The sequence below is a fragment of the Pelophylax lessonae genome, assembly GCF_965119305.1.
Source record: "Pelophylax lessonae genome assembly, chromosome: 8".
Taxonomy (NCBI): Eukaryota; Metazoa; Chordata; class Amphibia; order Anura; family Ranidae; genus Pelophylax; species Pelophylax lessonae.
The window spans coordinates 94,624,485-94,644,758 of NC_138775.1; the positions used below are offsets into that span (position 1 = coordinate 94,624,485).

The 20,274-nt window shown below is 43.1% G+C and overlaps 1 protein-coding gene across 1 annotated transcript in view; it reads left to right on the forward strand.

Moving 5' to 3' along the window:
• Positions 1-20,274, forward strand: part of FAM227A (family with sequence similarity 227 member A) — a gene marked incomplete at its 5' end in the record, with an annotated part of 166,614 nt that overhangs the window by 92,081 nt on the left and 54,259 nt on the right. Inside the window, 5 exons of the mRNA XM_082264955.1 lie at positions 4,054-4,197; positions 6,593-6,691; positions 11,450-11,554; positions 16,891-17,020; positions 17,096-17,191. Coding sequence (XP_082121081.1) covers positions 4,054-4,197; positions 6,593-6,691; positions 11,450-11,554; positions 16,891-17,020; positions 17,096-17,191 — 574 coding nt within the window. The remainder of the gene's footprint in view (positions 1-4,053; positions 4,198-6,592; positions 6,692-11,449; positions 11,555-16,890; positions 17,021-17,095; positions 17,192-20,274) is intronic.

Genomic DNA, 20,274 nt, shown 5'->3' on the forward strand with positions numbered 1-20,274 from the left:
ATAGACATCCTCCATCCTCCTCCTCGGTTGCTGCTCGGGCATGGCCCTCTCCCGCTTCTTGGAGGAGGTGGAGTGGTCTGAGGTTTGGCGTTTGAAGCCTCCTGGCGTGGTTCAGTTTTCGTGTTTTTCCAATACCCTTTTTTCCCTGTCCAGGATTGACCTTTGTGTGTGCAATAGGGCTGCCCTCCCTGTTGTGGAAGAGGCGGAATACACTTTGAGGGGAATCTCGGATCATTCTCCGTTGGTGGTCCAGCTTGCGGTGTGCCCCCGGGTGGTCTTAAACAGGGCCCCCTGGAGGTTCAACGCATTTTGGTTAAAACTGTTCCCGCAGGATAATGGTATATCTGCGGCCATTACAGAATTCTTTGAGCTGCACGGCCACACCGGGGATGTGATTGCGAGATGGGATGCCTTTAAGTGCTTTCTTCGGGGGGTGTTGATAGCTAATATCAGAAAGGTTCAAACGGGCTCTAGGCACTTTGAGGAACAACTGGCATGCAGTGCTCGGCAATTGGAGGAGGACTACATCACTGATCCTACTGACGATAAGAGAGCGGCCTGGCTCTCCGCACAATCGGTGTGGGTGGGGGAGGTCCGCTCTAAGGCAGACAAAAAACGGTTCTTTACGAAAACTACATTTTATGAAGAGGGGGAGTGGACGGGCCGCCTGCTGTCACGATTGGTGGGGGCGCGCCCTTCGGTTCCCCCCATTCGGGCACTTCGGGTGCCAACCGGACACTTGGTAAATAGGCAGGAGGATGTTATGGCGGAGCTGGTTAGATTTTACACCGATCTTTATTCCTCCAGGGCCTCTTATACCTGGGGGGAACTGCAGGAATATTTGAGTACTGTATCTCTTCCGAAACTCACGGAGGAACAGCGGAACGGGCTGGAGGCACCCATTACTGAGGAGGAGCTGCTGGAGGCACTGGCCCTCTTTCCGGGAGCCAAGGCACCCGGGGATGATGGCATTCCCATTGAGGTCTATCAACACTTCTCAGGGCTGTTGGTGCAGAGGTTGCTGGAGGTGTTTCGGGCTGCTAGGGAGGCTGAGACATTGCCGGATTCCATGTCTAGGGCGAGCATTGTGCTCTTGCTTAAACCTGAGAAACCTCCTACGGACCTGGGATCCTACAGACCCATTTCACTGCTCCAGGCAGACATCAAGCTGTTAGCTAAGGTTCTAGCACGGCGAGTGAACTCAGTGATAACCCACATTATCCACGAGGATCAGGCGGGATTCATGCCCAATCGGTCCACGGCCCTTAATCTTCAACGTTTATTTGTCGCGATTCAAACGCCTGCAGATAACATGGGAGAGAGCGTTACTGTCGTTGGACACCAATAAAGCATTTGACAGTGTGGAGTGGGGTTATCTGTGGGCGGTGATGGAGGCGTTCGGATTTGGCCCGGTGTTCATGTCCTGGGTGCGGTTGTTGTACCATCAGCCTCGGGCATCAATACGGGAGGGGAGGGGGGTAGGACCTCTACTGGTTTTAGCCTTGGTAGGGGAACGCAGCAAGGGTGCCCGCTTTCTCCACTATTGTTCGCCATCGCCATTGAACCCCTTGCGACGCGTATCAGGGACGGGAACTCAATTGTGGGTTTCAAGTATGGGCCCCTTCAAGACAAAATCCTACTTTATGCGGATGACATGCTTCTGACGCTGGGTGACACGGGTGGCTCCCTGCGGGCAGTCATGTCTGAGATTACTGAGTTCAGGAGGTTTTTGGCCTCACCATCAACTGGTCCAAGTCGGCACTGTTGCATTTGGATAAAGACGCCACCCAGTCTTTGGGCCCCCTTTGTCCGGTTCCAGTCGTCGATAAATTTAAATATCTGGGAGTGATGGTCTCGGCGTACCCGACCCAATATAGTGTGCTTAATATCAGTCCTCTCTTAACAAGAGTCTGGGATAAAATCAGGATTTGGAACAAGCTTTGGCTTTCCCTAGCGGTACGGGTAAATCTTATAAAAATGATTTTGATGCCACAACCACTATACTTCTTGAACAACTCCCCGATCGTTGTTACATCACAGACATTTTGCATCGTTAATACTCTATTTCGGTCCCCGCTGTGGATGGGAAAGGCGGCTAGGATCCGCTTGGAACAACTGCAGAAGCCTAGGGGGGGGGGGGCCTCGCCCTCCCTAACCCGTGGCTGTATTATCTGGCCTCCCAACTGCAACATTTAGTGGGCACACTCTCAGGGACGCGGGTTGGTGCGGCATTGGCGGTTATGCAGTGCTTTATGGGTGCGAGTGGGATACCGGAGGGACTGGAGGCTCAGCTGTTTACCAAACTCAATAGGCGATACCCGACGTATCGCCTCCTACAGAAGGTGTGGGACAAGGCTAAACAGTTGCAGCAAGCGACGGGATACACCAAATTTAGCCCAATCTGGGGTAATCGCACCTATCCAGAACTGTGTAAACTGGACCAGGCTGGTAGATGGCGCTCGTTGGGGGTAACTCACCTGCAGCATATCATGCGCGGAGGGGTCTTGCTCCCCTTTGAGATGTTACAGGATAGTTTTTCTTTACCCAACAATATTAAATTTTACTCCTTCCAACTACAGCACGCAGTGTGGGCTCAAACTGCCACTGGGCAGTTGCACATGTCCCCTACTCCTAATTTTTACCTTATGCAACAGTTCACTGATACCAAGGGGTTCATATCCAGCTGCTATGCTTCCCTATTGAGCACTTTCTTAGAAAAATACCCTAGTAGGGCTTGTGACCAGTGGAGCACTGACGTGGGGGAGATCCCGGGTGAGCAGTGGGAGGAGGCTTTAGAGTCAGTCCGTACATGCTTCTTGAATGTCTCACATCCGGCGTCTCAATTGTACATCCTGCTCAGGGTCCACCACACTCCTCTGAAGCTCCACTCCATGGGCCTCCAGGAGGATGATCTCTGTGGTCGATGCCGGAGGGAAGTGGGGGACTTGATCCACCTGATGTGGCACTGCCCAAAGCTGCACAGATATTGGACTGCGGTGCGTTCTGCCATTAATAGAGCCCTGGGGGTGGACATCCCTGGGGACCCTACACACTGTATTTTGGGCATACTAGACCAAATTGTGGAAGATAGATTCCTGAGAGAGGCTGCCTCTCGCGCTCTGTTCCAGGCCCGCTTGCTTATACTGAGACACTGGATTGCACCAGACCCCCCTACTTACAGGATGTAGCTGGAGCAGATGGGGGTCACTCTCAGAATGGAAAAGGTTATATACCAACACAGGGGTACTACACAAAAGTTTTCTAAAATTTGGGGTGCTTGGTTGAATTGCCCGGGAATGGCCCCTAATGATCTTATCCTGGATCGCTTATTATCTTAAATGTATGGGTTTTTTTTTGGTTGGGTTTGTCGGAGACTGGTTGGGGTGGGCAGGGGTGATTTTGCAACATGTATGGTATTTTTTTTTTTTTTGATGATGCAATATTTATGCTGCCTGGGTAACTGTTAAAATTGTTTAGAACAAAGCTTTATGTGGGGATGGTGATTCCTTTATTTGTTATGGTACCAGTATTTTGTTTTGATGGTTATTGTGGTGCTGTGTTTTTTCTCTCAATAAAACTTTTTTTCTGATATAAAAAAACTAGAGTATGACCAGCTCAACAAAGAATGATGAAAAAAAAAAGTGTATCAAACATGACCTAATGTAAATAATTTCTAAGTTTGCCAAAGTGCTAAAATTGCCTCTAAATGGCATTTGCAGGAAGCATACTACACACATACAGATTCACTTTACAGAAAAATTCCTGAAAGATACATACATTATATGCCAATGAATGCAATGCATATGCCAGGGTAAATAGAACTTTTTGCACAGAATTAAATAAAATATCACTATTGTTTATGATGGACATGTAAAAAAGTAAAAAAGCAGAAAAGCATTGTATAGGATATGGTAATCATATCAAGTTTTGCAGAACAAAAATTGATTGCTTTATATAATAAGCCTATACAAAAGGACATTCCATTAAGCAAGTTTAACTAACATTAGCACAAAAATGTACTGTGTGCTTACAGTGTTCATTTTATTCTCTCAGAAGTCAAGCCCAAAGCCAAAACTGGTTGAGCTGTACCAGTTTCCAGGATTTTTAAATACAGGTCCTATAACGCTTCCTTATGAAACAGCCTTGGGCACCATTTTTGGCAACATTGTGTCTAGCCACAAGAACAGAGGCGGTATGGTAAGTTAAAAAGATAAAACTCAGAAAGAGTTACTTTTATAACAAATACTTTATTACTATTATTTAATATTTGTTTGGCCAGCCATACATAACATGAAAAAGTTTTCCATTAAAGACTTGTTGATTTACTAACGGTAAACATAGATGTGATATCTTAAATCTGTTAACAACAGATTCAATCCAGACCAGTCTTGGGGAGGAAACCTCAATCAGACATAAATCATAAAAATATATTGATATGAATACATACATTTGTATAAGCACACACTATGTGAAAGTGTTACTGTGTAGATAATAGAGATAATTATTATAAAACGTATAAACAATTCAGTGCCAATGCAAAAAAATACAAAACCTATCTGTTAAAAACAGTCAATATAAGAGCAGTGTGCTAGTGAAGTAGGTAGAGTGCAAAACTCATTTTTTGAAGAACAGTAGAATAACAATAAAAAATCAACAGAGTCCATTATTCATCCAAAAGGTGTTCGTTAGGTGCATCCATTCCTGGGCATACCCCTCCACATTACTGTGATTGCAAAGCCTCTTATGGGAAAACTATGACCCCCTTTGCCAGAGTGCTCATTATAGGTCTTATGTCAGGTATTACTATGATATGGTATGAAACACTGCCAGGAGAAATCCGAACAGAAAGAACCAGCTTTTCTCTGGAAAGCCCTGCTCTTCAAAGCCCAAGATAAACACACAGACAGGGTGTCAGGGTGGCAGGAAACCAGACCACATGGGGATTCAGGTAAAATAAAGCAGTTTATTGGAGCAAACAACAATAAATGCACAGCAAGAGTGAGGAAGTGAGAGCAGGAACAAGCCCGGGTCAAGTCCAGAAGCGGGTAGTCACCCAAGCCGGGGGAGAGTCCAGAAGCGGGTAGTCACCCAAGCCGGGGGAGAGTCCAGAAGCGGGTAGTCTACCAAGAGTCATCAGCCAAGCCAGGTCATACACGTACGAACACAGAGAACAGAAGACTACTAGCAGAGATGCACCTTGGAGCACAAACGCAAGGACTGCAACCCATTCAGTAATAGATATAGTCAGGTGTGCAGCATCATCACTGTGCGACGCCCAGGCAGCAGGCAAGTAATGATGCAATCAGAGTTTTTAAGAGGCAGCAGTCTGCACATGTCCAAGATGGCTGTCAACAGGAGGGCAAGGTAAGACCTTGCCACAGGGCTGGATGCATCACAGATCTGCTCCCAATGCTCCTTCCCTAGGCAAGGCAAAATGGCATGCAGGCAAAACATACAGAAGGGGGAAGAGCTCTCAATAGTGTAAAAACCTGTCAAAACTCTTTATCAAAGAAGAACAAGACACACGTAAAATTAAAATTTCACAATGCAAGATGACAGCTGGCTGACCAGCGTGCGTGCATGCATCCTAGCTCCACCCTAGGAAGCATGCACGCAAGTCGCCCAGCCAAGTGCATGGCCTTTTACTGACTAGACAAAATATCTTTCTAGCAAGGAAATAATCCAGATCCCTGAACTAGTAGTGTGGATTATGGCTACTACCTTGCCATGTTTGTCTATCTGGCTACAGTATCTCAAAAAGTAAGTACACCCCTCACATTGTTGTATATATTTTAGTATATCTTTTCCTGTGACAACACTAAAGAAATGACAATCCAAAGGGGGTTTCTTTTTGTACAGTTCGTTGAGGGAACCATGAATGCCAACATGTACTGTGACATACTGAAGCATAGGATAATCCCCTCCCTTTGGAGACTGGGCCGCAGGGCAGTATTACAACATGATAATGACCCCAAACACACCTCCAAGAGGACCACTGCCTTGCTAAAGAAGCTGAGGGTAAAGGTGATGGACTGGCCAAGCATGTCTCCAGACCTAAACCCTATTGAGCATCTGTGGGGCATCCTCAAACGGAAGGTGGAGGAGCGCAAGGTCTCCAACATCCAGCAGCTCTGTGATATTGTCATGAAGGAGTGGAATAGAACTCCAGTGGCAATCTGTGAAGCTCTGGTGAACTCCATGATCAAGAGGGTTAAGGCAGTGCTGGAAAATAATTGTGGCCACACAAAATATTGACACTTTGGGCCCAATTTGAACATTTTCCCTTAGGGGTGTACTCACTTTTGTTACCAGTGTTTTAGACATTAATGGCTGTGTGTTGAGTTATTTTGAGGGGACAGCAAATTTCACTTTTATACAAGCTGTACATTCATCACTTTACTTTGTAGCGAAGTGTTATTTTCTTCAGTATTGTCACATGAAAAGATATAATAAAATATTTACAAAAATGTGAGGGGTGTACCCACTTTTGTGAGATACTGTATCTATCTATCTACACACACATAATATCAAATATATCACCATGAACAGAGTCAATGATACTGTCTCAATAAAAACATTATTTTTTCTTTAGATTTTGCCTCCAAGGAGGCTCTGGAGGATTCTCAACATCCCCGTGGTCCAGGATATTGTGCTGGACTGCTTCTGGTGGATCTTTCTTCACATGTATAAAGTAAGGTTTGGGTGGTGTGTATATTTTTGTAAAAAAAAAAAAAATTATATATATATATATATATATATATATATATATATATATATATATATATATATATATATAGCTCACCTGTACTGAAGTAAAACCCCTTAAACATTTTTATGAAGTCGTGTACATGTTGTGCAGACAGCAGCAGTACAAATGCATAGATAGGGTCCATAGTAGAGCATAGGGAGACTTTAAGCTCCAAAGTGTGAAACCTGTCAAGATTTATTTTGCTGCTGTACGGTGCTTATTGAATAAAGTTTTCCAATGCAGTACTCCAATTTTTGGACTTTATTCATGCGTTTGTATCAATGAACAGCAGGGCAAGGCTGGTAAGTCAAGAGCTGATCCCCTGAAGGCAGCAGTGACTGGTTTGTTTATGTACATGAGTCAGACTAGGATGCAAAAATGTCAACTGATAGCTGAAAAAAAAATTGTTACTGTTATGTCTATTCTTAGCTATGAAATGGTGCTCATATATTTGTGTTGATATTTAAACCCCAGCTGAACTATCAGTTTAAATCAGCTGAATATATTTTCAGTGCATCAAAACAAAAGGTGTGCAACATCTTAAAGTTCATATTCTTCAAAAAGCAGCCACAGCCTGAGAAGAAAAGCCTGACCCCTGCCAGCATGCTGCAAAACAGAACCCTTGTTTGTTGTCTGTAAGCAGTGATCCCTCAGGAGAGGTCTGGGGCTCCCTCTATAGAGACAAAGCTGCAGCTCATTACCCATAGAGAGCAGCGGGGCTCTGACACTTCCCTCTCTGCACACAGTGCGGAGATGGAGCTGTCATCCGCCGGCTCAGCGGGGATCGGCGGATCGATCCCCGCTGAGCAGAGCATGGTCCGCAATGGAATGCGGACCGTGTGAAAGGGGCCTAAATCAGCAGAAGGTGTGTTGCGACTCTGCAGAGAGACCACTACTTCATTATTGAGAGCAAATTATTTTTCTCTACAAGCCTTTCAGGCTGCGACTGCTTTCTAAACAAAACTAACTGAAAGACTTTGTACACCTTTTGTGTTGATGCACCTATGTATTTAGATGATTAAAATTGAAAGTTCAGTTAGACTGTAAGGTACAGTATATCTAAAGCCAAAAATATTTCTTTTAGCTTTGGATAGTGTCTGAAACGGTCATGGTTTCATTGCTGTATTTGTCCCTATTGGGAGGATTTACCCTCTCTCTTTGTACCGGTAAACAATATCAACAGGACAGAAAGTGTTTAGAAATCTAAGATTTTGTAGTGGTCATTGGAAAGAAAAAGTGACACAATCATCACCAGTTCACCCTACTTGAAGAGATTTCCTCTCATTTCTGTCTTTGATATGCCTCAGCCATTCTGTACTCAAACTAAAATTCAAGACATTTGTGCTTAATGCGCAATAAAAAGAAAGTGACTTTGAATAATTTAATAAATGAATAAAACAGCAGCACTAAAAATGATCTCAATACAAGATAATAAACAAAAAAACCAAAGTATAGTTTTTTGTGTTGCACTGTAAGTGATGAAAGAAAATACCTAATACCAAAGTCCAAACCAGTAAAAATAAATGTCACCAATGTGCTAACCAATTAGAAAGTCCATACAAAGATCATAAAAATCTGTGACATAATGTGGAAATAAAAATCAAAGTATCCCTGACTCAGCTCCAGTATTCCACCACCAGAAAGTACACACTGTTAGCTTTCCAGAAATGGAGACCTCTAAACAGAAGGTCTGAATGCGCTCAAGAAATTGGCGCATCCACTGTTGTATATCTGGAGAGCCTTCCGGCAGATTATGTTGCTGAGAACATTATCTGCTGGAGGAGTTTCCAGATATAATGGATAATTGACTTGCATTGTTTATATCAGGCTACCTCAGATCCATCACGTAGGTTGTGAAAAATGGAAAAGCACTCAGTCCTTCCCATTTTTCATCTGAAACCTGGAGAGACTAATGCCTCGTACACACGCATCGATTATTGTCCGGGAATTTTCGGCCAACGTCCGATCGGCCGATTTTCGGCTTGTTAGTATGGTGCTTCCGACAACTGACTCTGACTTTTCGGCAGAATAAAATCTGGTGTGCAGGCTATAAAATTTTTGTTGGCCGTCAACACAACGGCCGATTTTCCGTCAGTCAGTACAGATTTCGGCAGACAAAAATCTGATGAGCAAGACTGGGCATGCTCAGAGAAGAAAAAACACACGGAAAGTAAACCAGCACATGACATCACTTCTGAAGTAGATTTTTGTTGGCCGAGAAAATTCGTGTGCAGTCTAGGCACATTCCAACCAACAAAACACAACTCTGGATAAAAGTCGGACGATCGGTCGGCCGATAATCGTTGCGTGTGTACGAGGCATAAGGCAGGCCATACAATCTTGGCTGGTTCAGCAGAGACCGGTTGAGAGTCGAACCGTGTATGGGCAGGCTGAATGTACCAATGCCTACAGATTACATGGGGCTGCCCATCAGTTCCATCCTAAATACTGACAGGCGGACCTATTTAGAAAGCTCTTGTGAAAGGACACTTAGTCCACCTCTAGCTTTTTAAATGTCTTGGCTACTTTGTTGGTACATTCATTTAAATAAATTTGAGTATGCACCTCCACTGAAGTGTTAACCATGAACTGTTCATGCCATACATACAGTGGTGATCAAAAGTTTGGGCACCCCAGGTAAAAATTTGTATTAATGTGCATAAAGAAGCCAAGGAAAGATGGAAAAATCTCCAAAAGGCATCAAATTACAGATTAGACATTCTTATAATATGTCAAAAAAAGTTAGATTTTATTTCCATCATTGACACTTTCAAAATTACAGAAAACAAAAAAATGGTGTCTGCAAAAGTTTGGGCACCCTGCAGAATTTATAGCATGCACTGCCCCCTTTGCAAGGCTGAGACCTGCCAGTGTCATGGATTGTTCTCAGTCATCATCTGGGAAGACCAGGTGATGTCAATCTCAAAGGTTTTAAATGCCCAGACTCATCTGACCTTGCCCCAACAATCAGCACCATGGGATCTTCTAAGCAGTTGTCTAGAACAGTGTTTCTCAACTCCGGTCCTCGGGGCACACTAACAGGCCAGATTTTAAGTATTACCTTGGGGAGATGCAGACTAGAATACTGCAATCACTGAGCAGCAAATTAGATCACCTGTGATGTATTTCAGTTTTCTTGCAAACCTGGCCTGTTAGTGTGCCCCGAGGACCGGAGTTGAGAAACACTGGTCTAGAAAACTGAAACTGAAAATAGTTGAGGCCCACAAAGCTGGAGAAGGCTATAAGAAGATAGCAAAGCGTTTTCAGATGTCAATATCCTCTGTTCGGAATGTAATTAAGAAATGGCAGTCATCAGGAACAGTGGAAGTTAAAGCAAGATCTGGAAAACCAATAAAAAGATCAGACAGAACAGCTCGAAGGATTGTGAGAAAAACAATTAAAAACCCACGTTTGACTGCACGATCCCTCCAGAAAGATCTGGCAGACACTGGAGTTGTGGTACACTATTCCACTATAAAGAGATACTTGTACAAATATGGTCTTCATGGAAGAGTCCTCAGAAGAAAACCTCTTCTACGTCCTCACCACAAAAATCAGCGTTTGAACTTTGTAAATGAACATATAGACAAGCCTGATGCATTTTGGAAACAAGTTCTGTGGACCGATGAGGTTAAAATTTAACTTTTTGGCCGGAATGAGCAAAGGTATGTTTGGAGAAGAAGGGGCACAGAATTTAATGAAAAGAACCTCTGTCCAACTGTTAAGCATGGGGGTGGATCAATCATGCTTTGGGGTTGTATTGCAGCCAGTGACACAGGGAACATCTCACGAGTAGAAGGAAAAATGGATTCAATAAAATTTCAGCAAATTTTGGATGGTAACTTGATGCCATCTGTGAAAAAGCTAAAGTTAAAGAGAGGATGGCTTCTACAAATGGATAATGATCCTAAACACACTTCAAAATCCACAGGGGATTACATCAAGAGGCGTAAACTGAAGGTTTTGCCATGGCCTTCACAATCTCCTGACCTCAACATAATTGAAAATCTATGGCTAGACCTTAAAAGAGCAGTGCGTGACAGACAGCCCAGAAATCTCAAAGAACTGGAAGACTTTTGTAAGGAAGAATGGGCAAAGATACCTCAAACAAGAATTGAAAGACTCTTGGCTGGCTACAAAAAGCGTTTACAAGCTGTGATACTTGCCAAAGGGGGCAGTACAAGCCCCCTTTGGCAAGTATCATAGCCTGTGCAATGGCACTGGCGGGGCAATACAGGACACTGCGCTGGCGAGGCTGCATTGCTGGACACTTTGCTTGCGAGGCAATACAGGACACTGCGCTGGCGAGGCTGCATTGCTGGACACTGCGCTGGCGAGGCTGCATTGCTGGACACTGTGCTGGCGAGGCTGCATTGCTGGACACTGCGCTGGCGAGGCTGCATTGCTGGACACTGCGCTGGCGAGGCTGCATTGCTGGACACTGCGCTGGCGAGGCTGCATTGCTGGACAATGTGCTGGCGAGGCTGCATTGCTGGACACTGCGCTGGCGAGGCTGCATTCATGGGCACTGGTGAGGCTGCATTTAATTTAAAAAAAAAGTTCTAAGTTCAAAGCTTTTTTATTTCCAGTTTAAGCTGTTTTCCTAAAATTGAGGTGCGTATTATATGCCGATAAATATGGTATATCAATATTTGGGTTATTATAAGTGATTTTTAATTTGCATTAAATCTTATCTTGTAGCCTGATGGAAAGTGCCAACAGCAACTGTTTGATCGTGTGTCAGAGAATTATGTCCTGCTTCTTGACTTGTGCCAAAAACTACCCCAGGGGGATGCATTTCTCAAGGTAAGCTGTGTTTTTTTTTTGTGAAGGTTTTATTGAGTATATGGGGGTTCAAACCGCAATATACCAACACAATGGCTAAGCATGCAGGTTTATAATCTCAGGTTAAGGCCCGTACACACAATAAGAAAATTGGAAGTAAAATTTAGTCCAACGAACTCTGACGATTTTTGGATCATTAGTATGGTGCTTTGGACAGCCGATTACGAATTTTCGGATGACAAAAACTGAGTGTGCAGGCTATTGTTGTTCTAAAAAATCATAAGAGCAAGACTACGCATGCTCGGAAACTAAAGAATACATACAAAACAATTCAACACATTACATCGCTTCTAAAGTTGAATTCTGTGGTACAAGAATGTTCATATGAAAGTAACCTTTTCACTTTGGATATGAGACTAGCATGCAACAAAAAACGGACAAAAATTGTCTGATAATCTGATGTGTGTACGAGGCTTTATAGGTGGGGCAGTGGCCATTTGTTTGTACCTTAATTAACCTTGTCCATGTGATAGCAAGAAACTTTCCCTAAAGCAGGCTTTACGTGATTAATTTTTTCTTTCAACCAGCGGGTTAAATGAAAAAAAAGGATAAAAAATTAGCCGATTCCCCATCCACATATTTGATGTGGATGGGGGAGACCTTCCTGAGGTGCTATTGAATTCTGCCGGCTGGTAGCCTTTTGCAGAATACAATGATCAGTGTTGCCAACAATAGCTGGCAGCACTGATGGTTCGGGAAAAGCCAGACAGGCTGGTTGTAATAAAGTTAATTTACAGATTGACTTGTGTACAACAAGCTAGCCCATACATGGATTGAAATTCAGCCAGGCCCTGTTGAACTGGCCAAATTTGAATGCGTGCATGGCTGGCTTAAGGGCTCTTTCACACACTATGTCCGTCAAACGGACTCCGCTTTTCTCGATCCCCCGCTGAGCAGAAGGATGACAGATGTGTCTCTGCGCTGTGTGCGGAGACACAGCTGTCAGTTCCCCATGCATCTCTATGGGGAAAATGGGATGGGAACGGCCGTCGGTCCGTTCTCATCCGATCCCATCCAATGGACGGATAGGGTTTCCATCCGTCCAGATTTGACGGATCGGATCGGGTCGGATGTCAGCAAGCATGTCTCCGCTGACATCCGATGCCCTATAGAAATGCATGGGATGGGGGGGGCGTTCAGATCCGCCAAAAAAACGAACAGGCGGATCTGAACGGTCCGTCTGTGTGAAAGGGGCCTAAGAGAAACCTGAATGCTTCCACTGCTGACTTCTTCTGAATATGCTAGTTGCCTGTCATGTTTCAAGGCTAAAGGCTAAGATGTTCTCAGTTAAAGCGGAGTTCCGGGCACAGAATCGTTTTTTTTTTTTTTAATGTCCCCCAAACAGTGACCCTTAGACTGCTATACATCCGCTAATCCTGTTTCTTACAATGAAATAATCGGTTTGCACGTATAAAATCTTACCTTATAAAATGTATGACGAGCGCCGCCATCTTTGTTCTGGATCACTGAGTCCCGTTGTGGGGAAATGTCTTCCCTTCTTCCTTGTTCTAGTGGGCGGAGGCCTGTGAGTCCAGCGCAAAATCTCGGGCGGGGTGGGGAGGATTAGTAGACCTGAGAGGAGGCGGTACGGATGCAAATATCATCGAGTTCTTACAGGGGGCAGGGCGGGGAGGATTAGGAGACTTGTGGCCGTGTAATAAATGTATTAAAAGTAGTTCCTTTGGTACTGTATACTAAATAAAAAAATAAAATAATGATATTAGTATTATTTAGTATACAGTACCGAAGGAACTACTTTTAATACATTTATTACACGTCCGCAATCTCCTTATCCTCCCCGCCCCCTGTAAGAACTTGATGATATTTGCATCCGTACCGCCTCCTCTCAGGTGTACCGCCTCCTCTCAGGTCTACTAATCCTCCCCGCCCCACCCCCTGTAAGAACTCGATGACGCCTCAGCCCCGCCTCTTCTCAGTCAGCTGTTCATCGGACCTCCAGAATGCCTTGTGCGCATGCGCACCGGGGCGGAAGTGACGAGGGTCTGAGCGGGTATAGCATTCTGTCACCACACCGCCCCATCCTCCGCCTCCCAGACTCATTTCCTGTTTGGAAATAAAGCGATGAGAAGAGCGGCCGGCTGCCTACGGCACTGCACATTGCATCCTGGGAGCGACGAGTAAGAGCTCCCAGGACGCATTGCGGGACAGGAAGTGCCGGGGCGAGCCGCGGCTCAGGAGGGAGGAAGTCGACGGAAAGGTGAGTATATAATCCTCTCTAAAAAGGTAAGTAGAAAAAAAAAAAAGGCTGGGAATATCCAATTTTGGCACAGCAAAGGATAAGGAAGCACGTGCAGTAAATTCTACAGACACGATTCTGTGCCCGGAACTCCGCTTTAAAGAGCAATATTTACAGTACAATTACAGTATACTTCTCTTATACTGCTAGCAAAAGTTGCCTATCAAAATGGATTTTGATCCATCTGTGGCTGTACCTGCTCGAAAGTAATCATTCTGACGATCAACTTCTGATGAACAAGGCTGGTGGAAATCCTTTGTCGATCAGCAACTGCAGCCAACTATACTTTTCAAACAGCCCTCTGGCTGATTGAAAAAAGAAAAGAGGCATCTATAGCCAGCTTTAAAGCAAGTATACTGCATGCAAGGTCCGCTTACTTATTCATGAAAACACACAAATGTAGAGCGCTAAAAAACCACTGGCATATGAAGGGTGAATGCAAAACTTCCAGACTGGGGAGGGGAAAGGGGAATGGGAAATCTCAAAGAAAAAAAAAAAAGGGGACTTCTATATAAAATAAATACCAGTAGATAATTAATAAAAGTCCCAAATCTGGATGTCCAATGGCACTGAGCAGCTCTTCTCAGAAGTTAGGAAGACTCTGAAGCAGAAAAAGACAAAAAGAAAAGCGCTCCAAGTGCAGACAAATTTATTGTAAAATAAGAACAATAGCTATAGCGACTCACAAGATGCCACGGTATTCAGGCTTTTTTGCATCAAATATGATATGAGGCTCTTCTAGGTGGTGCCATCTATCCACACTACAGGCAGTATACACTGAAACACCGTCCGTCACATAGGAGGAAGAGAGCTGGCTATCTCTTAGCGGCGTCTGGGGAGGCAACTGCGGTGTGGAGATGAAGGAGAGAAGAATGCGGCCACGTCACCAGGGAGCTGGAATGCTTGGTATGATCGATATGCACAACGCGCGTCTCTGAGCATGCGCAGAGCCCCGATCGGACATGCGCGCTCCTTCATCAGGTGTTGGAGAGGCATAGTGATCAGGAAGTTTAAATAGGAAAAACAGACTGTAATTGATATGCAGACTAGCGAGGAAGATAGAACACAGCTGGCAGGTAACACAGTCCTTGGATAATAGTAATCAAGCAAGAGTACCTGTATAGCTGGCAAGTAACACAGTCCTTGGATAATAATAATCAAGCAAGAGTACCCGTATAACTGGCAATAACAGGAGATTAAAGGACATCTAATATATAATATAAAAATATATAAAATTATATGCATTGGGGGTTATAGAATTATATGCATTCAGTGAGATAAAATATATTTGGGTAAAAAACACACTTCAGAAAAATTATCACTACAGAAGAATAAATAAAAAAATACACAATTGTACCTCACCTAAAATATATGGAAGCAGGCGAAGTAAGGGGCATGATCAATATATATGCATAACAAAAAAACATATATATATAAATATATATGTAAATTATATAAATGAAAAAATATATTTAAGTAAATGAAACAATAAATTATATGAAAAATATAAACTAAAACTAATAATAATAAACGAAAATAATAATAAAGGAAAATAATAAAGATAAAGAAAAATAAAAATGAAAATAAAAATAATAATAATAATAATAATGTTAATAAAAATAATAAATAGAAATAATGATCTAAATAAAGATAAATAAATATAAACACATATATATTATATATATCTATAAGAGGACATAATGCAGGGGCAAAGTTAGTTACATAAGTTCCTGACGTGTTTAAACTTACTTCGCCTGCTTCCATATATTTTAGGTGAGGTACAATTGTGTATTTATTTATTCTTCTGTAGTGAAAATTTTTCTGAAGTGTGTTTTTTACCCAAATATATTTTATCTCACTCAATGCATATAATTCTATATCCCCCAATGCATATCATTTTAAATATTTTTATATTATATATTAGATGTCCTTTAATCTCCTGTTATTGCCAGTTATACAGGTACTCTTGCTTGATTACTATTATCCAAGGACTATGTTACTTGCCAGCTATACAGGTACTCTTGCTTGATTACTATTATCCAAGGACTGTGTTACCTGCCAGTTGTGTGCTATTTTCCTCGCTAGTCTGCATATCAATGACAGTCTGTTTTTCCTATTTAAACTCCCTGAATACTACGGCTTTCCAGCACCTGATGAAAAAGCGTGCATGTCCGAGCGGGACTCTGCGCATGCTCAGAAACGCGCGTTGTGCATGCTGATCATACCAAGCATTCCAGCTCCCTGGTGACGTGGCCACATTCTTCTCTCCTTCATCTCCACACCGCAGTAGCCTCCATGGACGCCGCTAAGAGATAGCCGGCTCTCTTCCTCCTATGTGACGGACGGTGTTTCAGTGTATACTGCCTGTAGTGTGGATAGATGGCACCACCTAGAAGAGCCCATATCATATTTGATGCAAAAAAGCCTGAATACCGTGGCATCTCGTGAGTCGCTACAGCTATTGTTCTTATTTTACAATAAATTTGTCTGCACTTAGAGCGCTTTTCTTTTTTTTTTTCCCGCTTACTTATTCATGCCCCCATGCCAAAATGCTGCAGTAGAAAGAAAATAATACAAAGAAAAACCAGTGGAGAAAAAAGTTAGTAAATATACTAACTTTACCCTTCCGCATTGCAGAGGGTGACCATCCATCTGGCAGGATCTCATTAAATGCTGAGTACTCCACATTTCACATGAAGATGCTCCTGCACTGTGCTGAAGCATAACTTGGCTTTCTCCAGAAGAATCATCGTAATGTTACCTTTGCCTGGACACTGCATGTAGAAGCGGGGGCTGGTGTGAATAAATTTACAGTATTTGATTTTTTCCTTACAGTTTTTTAAGGTTACTGCAGTATTTTGTCATGGAGGGGAGATCTAACTAAATAAGTGTACTTTGATATTTTAGTGCAAGGCTCACTTTAAAGACTAAAATGAAAAGATAATTTTGAATGCTTTGTGTAGCAGCTATATATGTTATTAATTTTTTAGCAACAGTGAAATTTAATAAAATTATCTTCATGTGTTCATTTTGTTCCCAGAGTTTCCCTTTATCCATAAGTCAGACCATATACAGCAGCTTCTGTTTCTCCTTTCCTCAGTCCTTACACCAGTTCCAGTCAGATGACTTCAAGACACAGCTGTGTAGTGTGATTTGGCAGTGGTTTGGAGGTTTGTATGCATACTATCAGGCTGTTTTAAAGAGGCTTAAACAACTATATTACAACATGTATTTCAATTATAAAGGTATGTGTCCAACTCCTGGCAGCTATAATAGTTGGGACTATGACACACTGGAGCCAAAAGATGACATGACCCACAAAAAAGAAAAGCAAAAAAAAGGTGAGCTGATTTGTTAACAGTTGCTTGAAACTGTCATATTCATCAGTACAGAAGTGATAACATTAGAACGGTTGCTACTATATTATCTATTCGATTTAGCTGTTCTATTCTTGAGTTAGGATAAGCTTGGGTTCTGTCCAAACCTATGTTTGCTGGAAGCCTGAAGGAAGCTGTCAGTATCCGACCAATGAGCCAGGTGGGGAATTCTGGCACAATTACACCATAAGAAGGGGGTGCTTGTGACATCAATGACGCAAAATGGCCACACGGCCATATTAGGTCAACGTTATTGGCCTAATGTGGCCATATAATGTGGCCATGATGTCACAATGCATCCCGCTCTTTTGTATACATGCAGGTGCGAGGATGAGGAGCCCCTGCCTGCAGCTGATTGGCCAGGCACTGACAGCTTCCTTACAAGTTTGGACAGAACCCAAGATCTTCTCTACACTTGAACTGCACAATAACAGGATAATATTAGAGATCTTATTCTGGCAGTAGAAATACAGGCTTTTCACACCTTCCCAGCTTATGCAAGCATTGCAGACTATCTCGTGTATGGGTTTATTCACAAGTTTTTTCATGTACTTAGGAGCTTTAGAAATGTTTAAACAATGCTGAAAAATATTTGTGGATATTTAGGGTGGTTTTTCCTTTCTCATTAGGTAAATAAATTATCCTTTTACTGTGCTTGCGCCATATCTAAATACTTACCTAAGGAGCATAGTACAACTCAATCACCTGTACGTATGACTTGCAACTAGAATGAACTCCAGATCTGGTATCAGGATTCACAGGAACTTAAAATTATATAACACAATCTTAGATATTTTTTTGTTAGAACTGTTGGAAAAGTGCAAAACCTGTTAATACTGCCAGAAATAAGTAAAAATATAACTCCCTATGCTCTCTGGCTGTCATGCCTAATATCAGTCAGCATTGTTTTTAGCTATCTTTTTGGACTACAACTCCCCCCTGGAATGGAGAAGAAGAGAAAGGATAGTGTTCTTGTGTTCTTTAGTCCTGTCCTTAAGTAACAGATATTGTACAATGAGTGATTATTGCCACCCTAGCAGAAGGTGTGTGTTTCTGGCAGGATCACCGGGTGCAAATAACGAAAAAAAGCATGAATAAAGAAAAGGAATGCAGCCATCATATCTAAGGACTGGTAAGCTGCAGTATACACTGCTCAAAAAAATTATACAAACACTTTGATAACACATCAGATCTTAATGGGGAAAAATATCTTGCTGGATATCTATACTGATAAGGACTGGATAATGTGTTAGGAAATAAAGGATGCTACATCATTTGATGGAAATAAAAATGATCAACTTACAGAGGGCTGAATTCAAAGACACCCCAAAAAACAAGCAGGCTAGTCCATTTTGCAGAAATTTCATTGCAGCAACTCAAAATGGTACTCAAAATGTGTATGCATGGCCCCCACATGCTTGTATGCATGCCTGACAACATTGGGGAATGCTCCTAATGAGACAATGGATGGTATACTGGAGTATTTTCTCCCAGATTTGGATCAGGACATCACTGAGCTCCTGAACAGACTGAGGTGCAACCTGAAAGTGTCGGATAGACTGAAACAAAATGTCCCAGAGGTGTTCTATCGGATTTAGGTCATGGGGAGCGTGGGTGCAATTTAATGGTATCAATTCCTTTATCCTCCAGGAACTGGCTGCATACTCCCACCACATAAGGCCAGGCATTGACGTGCATCAGGAGGAACCCAGGACCCACAGCACCAGCGTAGGGTCTGACAAGGAGTCCAAGGATTTCATTCCAATACCTAATGGTAGTCAGGGTGCCATTATCTAGCCTGTAGAGGTCTGTGCCTCCCTCCATGGATATGCCTTCCCAGACCATCACCGACCCACCACCCAACTGGTCATGCTAAACAATGTTACAGGCAGCATAACATTCTCCACGGCTTCTCCAGACCCTTTAATGTCTTTCACATGTGCTCATGGTGAACCTGCACTCATCTGTGAAAAGCATAGGGCGCCAGTGGCAGGCCTGCCAATTCTGGTGTTCAATGGCAAACACCAATCGAACTCTATGGTGCTGGGCAGTGAGCACAGGGCCCACTAAAGGACTTTGGGCCCTCAGGCCACCCTCATGAAGTCTGCTTCTGATTGTTTGGGCAGAGACATTCACACCAGTGGCCTGCTAGAGGTAGTTTTGTAGGGCACTGGCAGTGCTCATCCTGTTCCTCCTTGCACAAAAGAGCATGTATGGTTCCTTCTGATGGGTTAAGGACCTTCTACGAACCTGTCCAGCTTTCCTAGAGTAACTGCCTGTCTCCTGGAATCTCCTCCATGCTCTTCAGACTGTGGTAGAAGGCACAGCAAACCTTCTGGCAATGGCACGTATTGATGTGCTATCCTGAAGGAGATGGACAGCCTATGCAACTTCTATAGGGTCCACGTATCGCCTCATGCTACCAGTAGTGACACTGACCCTAGCGAAATGCAAAACTAGTGTACAGTCAGGAAAGATAAGTAGGAAAAAAAATTTCAGTGGCCTCCACCTGTAAAACCATTCCTGTTTTGGAGGTTGTCTAATTGTTGCCCATCTAGTACGACTGTTGTTAATTTTATTAACCCCAAAGCAGCTGAAACAACCTCTTCTGCTACTTAACTGACCAGAACAATATCCCAGGAGTTTAAATGACTTGATGCTATACTTTGATTAAAAAGTGTTCCTTTAATTTTTTTGAGCAGTGTATATTACATTTTCTTTTTCTGGTGGAGAGCGAACATAAGAGTGAATATATAGCAGTTAAACAGCAAGCAAACAATAATTTTATTTAGGGAACCTCACCTTTTCTATTAGAGCTCAGCCTTTCAGCAAAGAAACAACCCCTAACAAAGGGGCTGAAAAAGCAAGTAGGCTTACTCCCAAAGACTTCACCTTTTTGCTGTAAAGGCCCGTACACACGTACCGATTGTTGGCCGTAAATTTTCGGCCGCCGCCCGATCAGCCGATTATCGGCTTGTTAGTATTATGCTTCCGACAACCGACTGCGTCTTTTCGGCCGAACAAAATCTGGTGTGCAGGCTATAAAA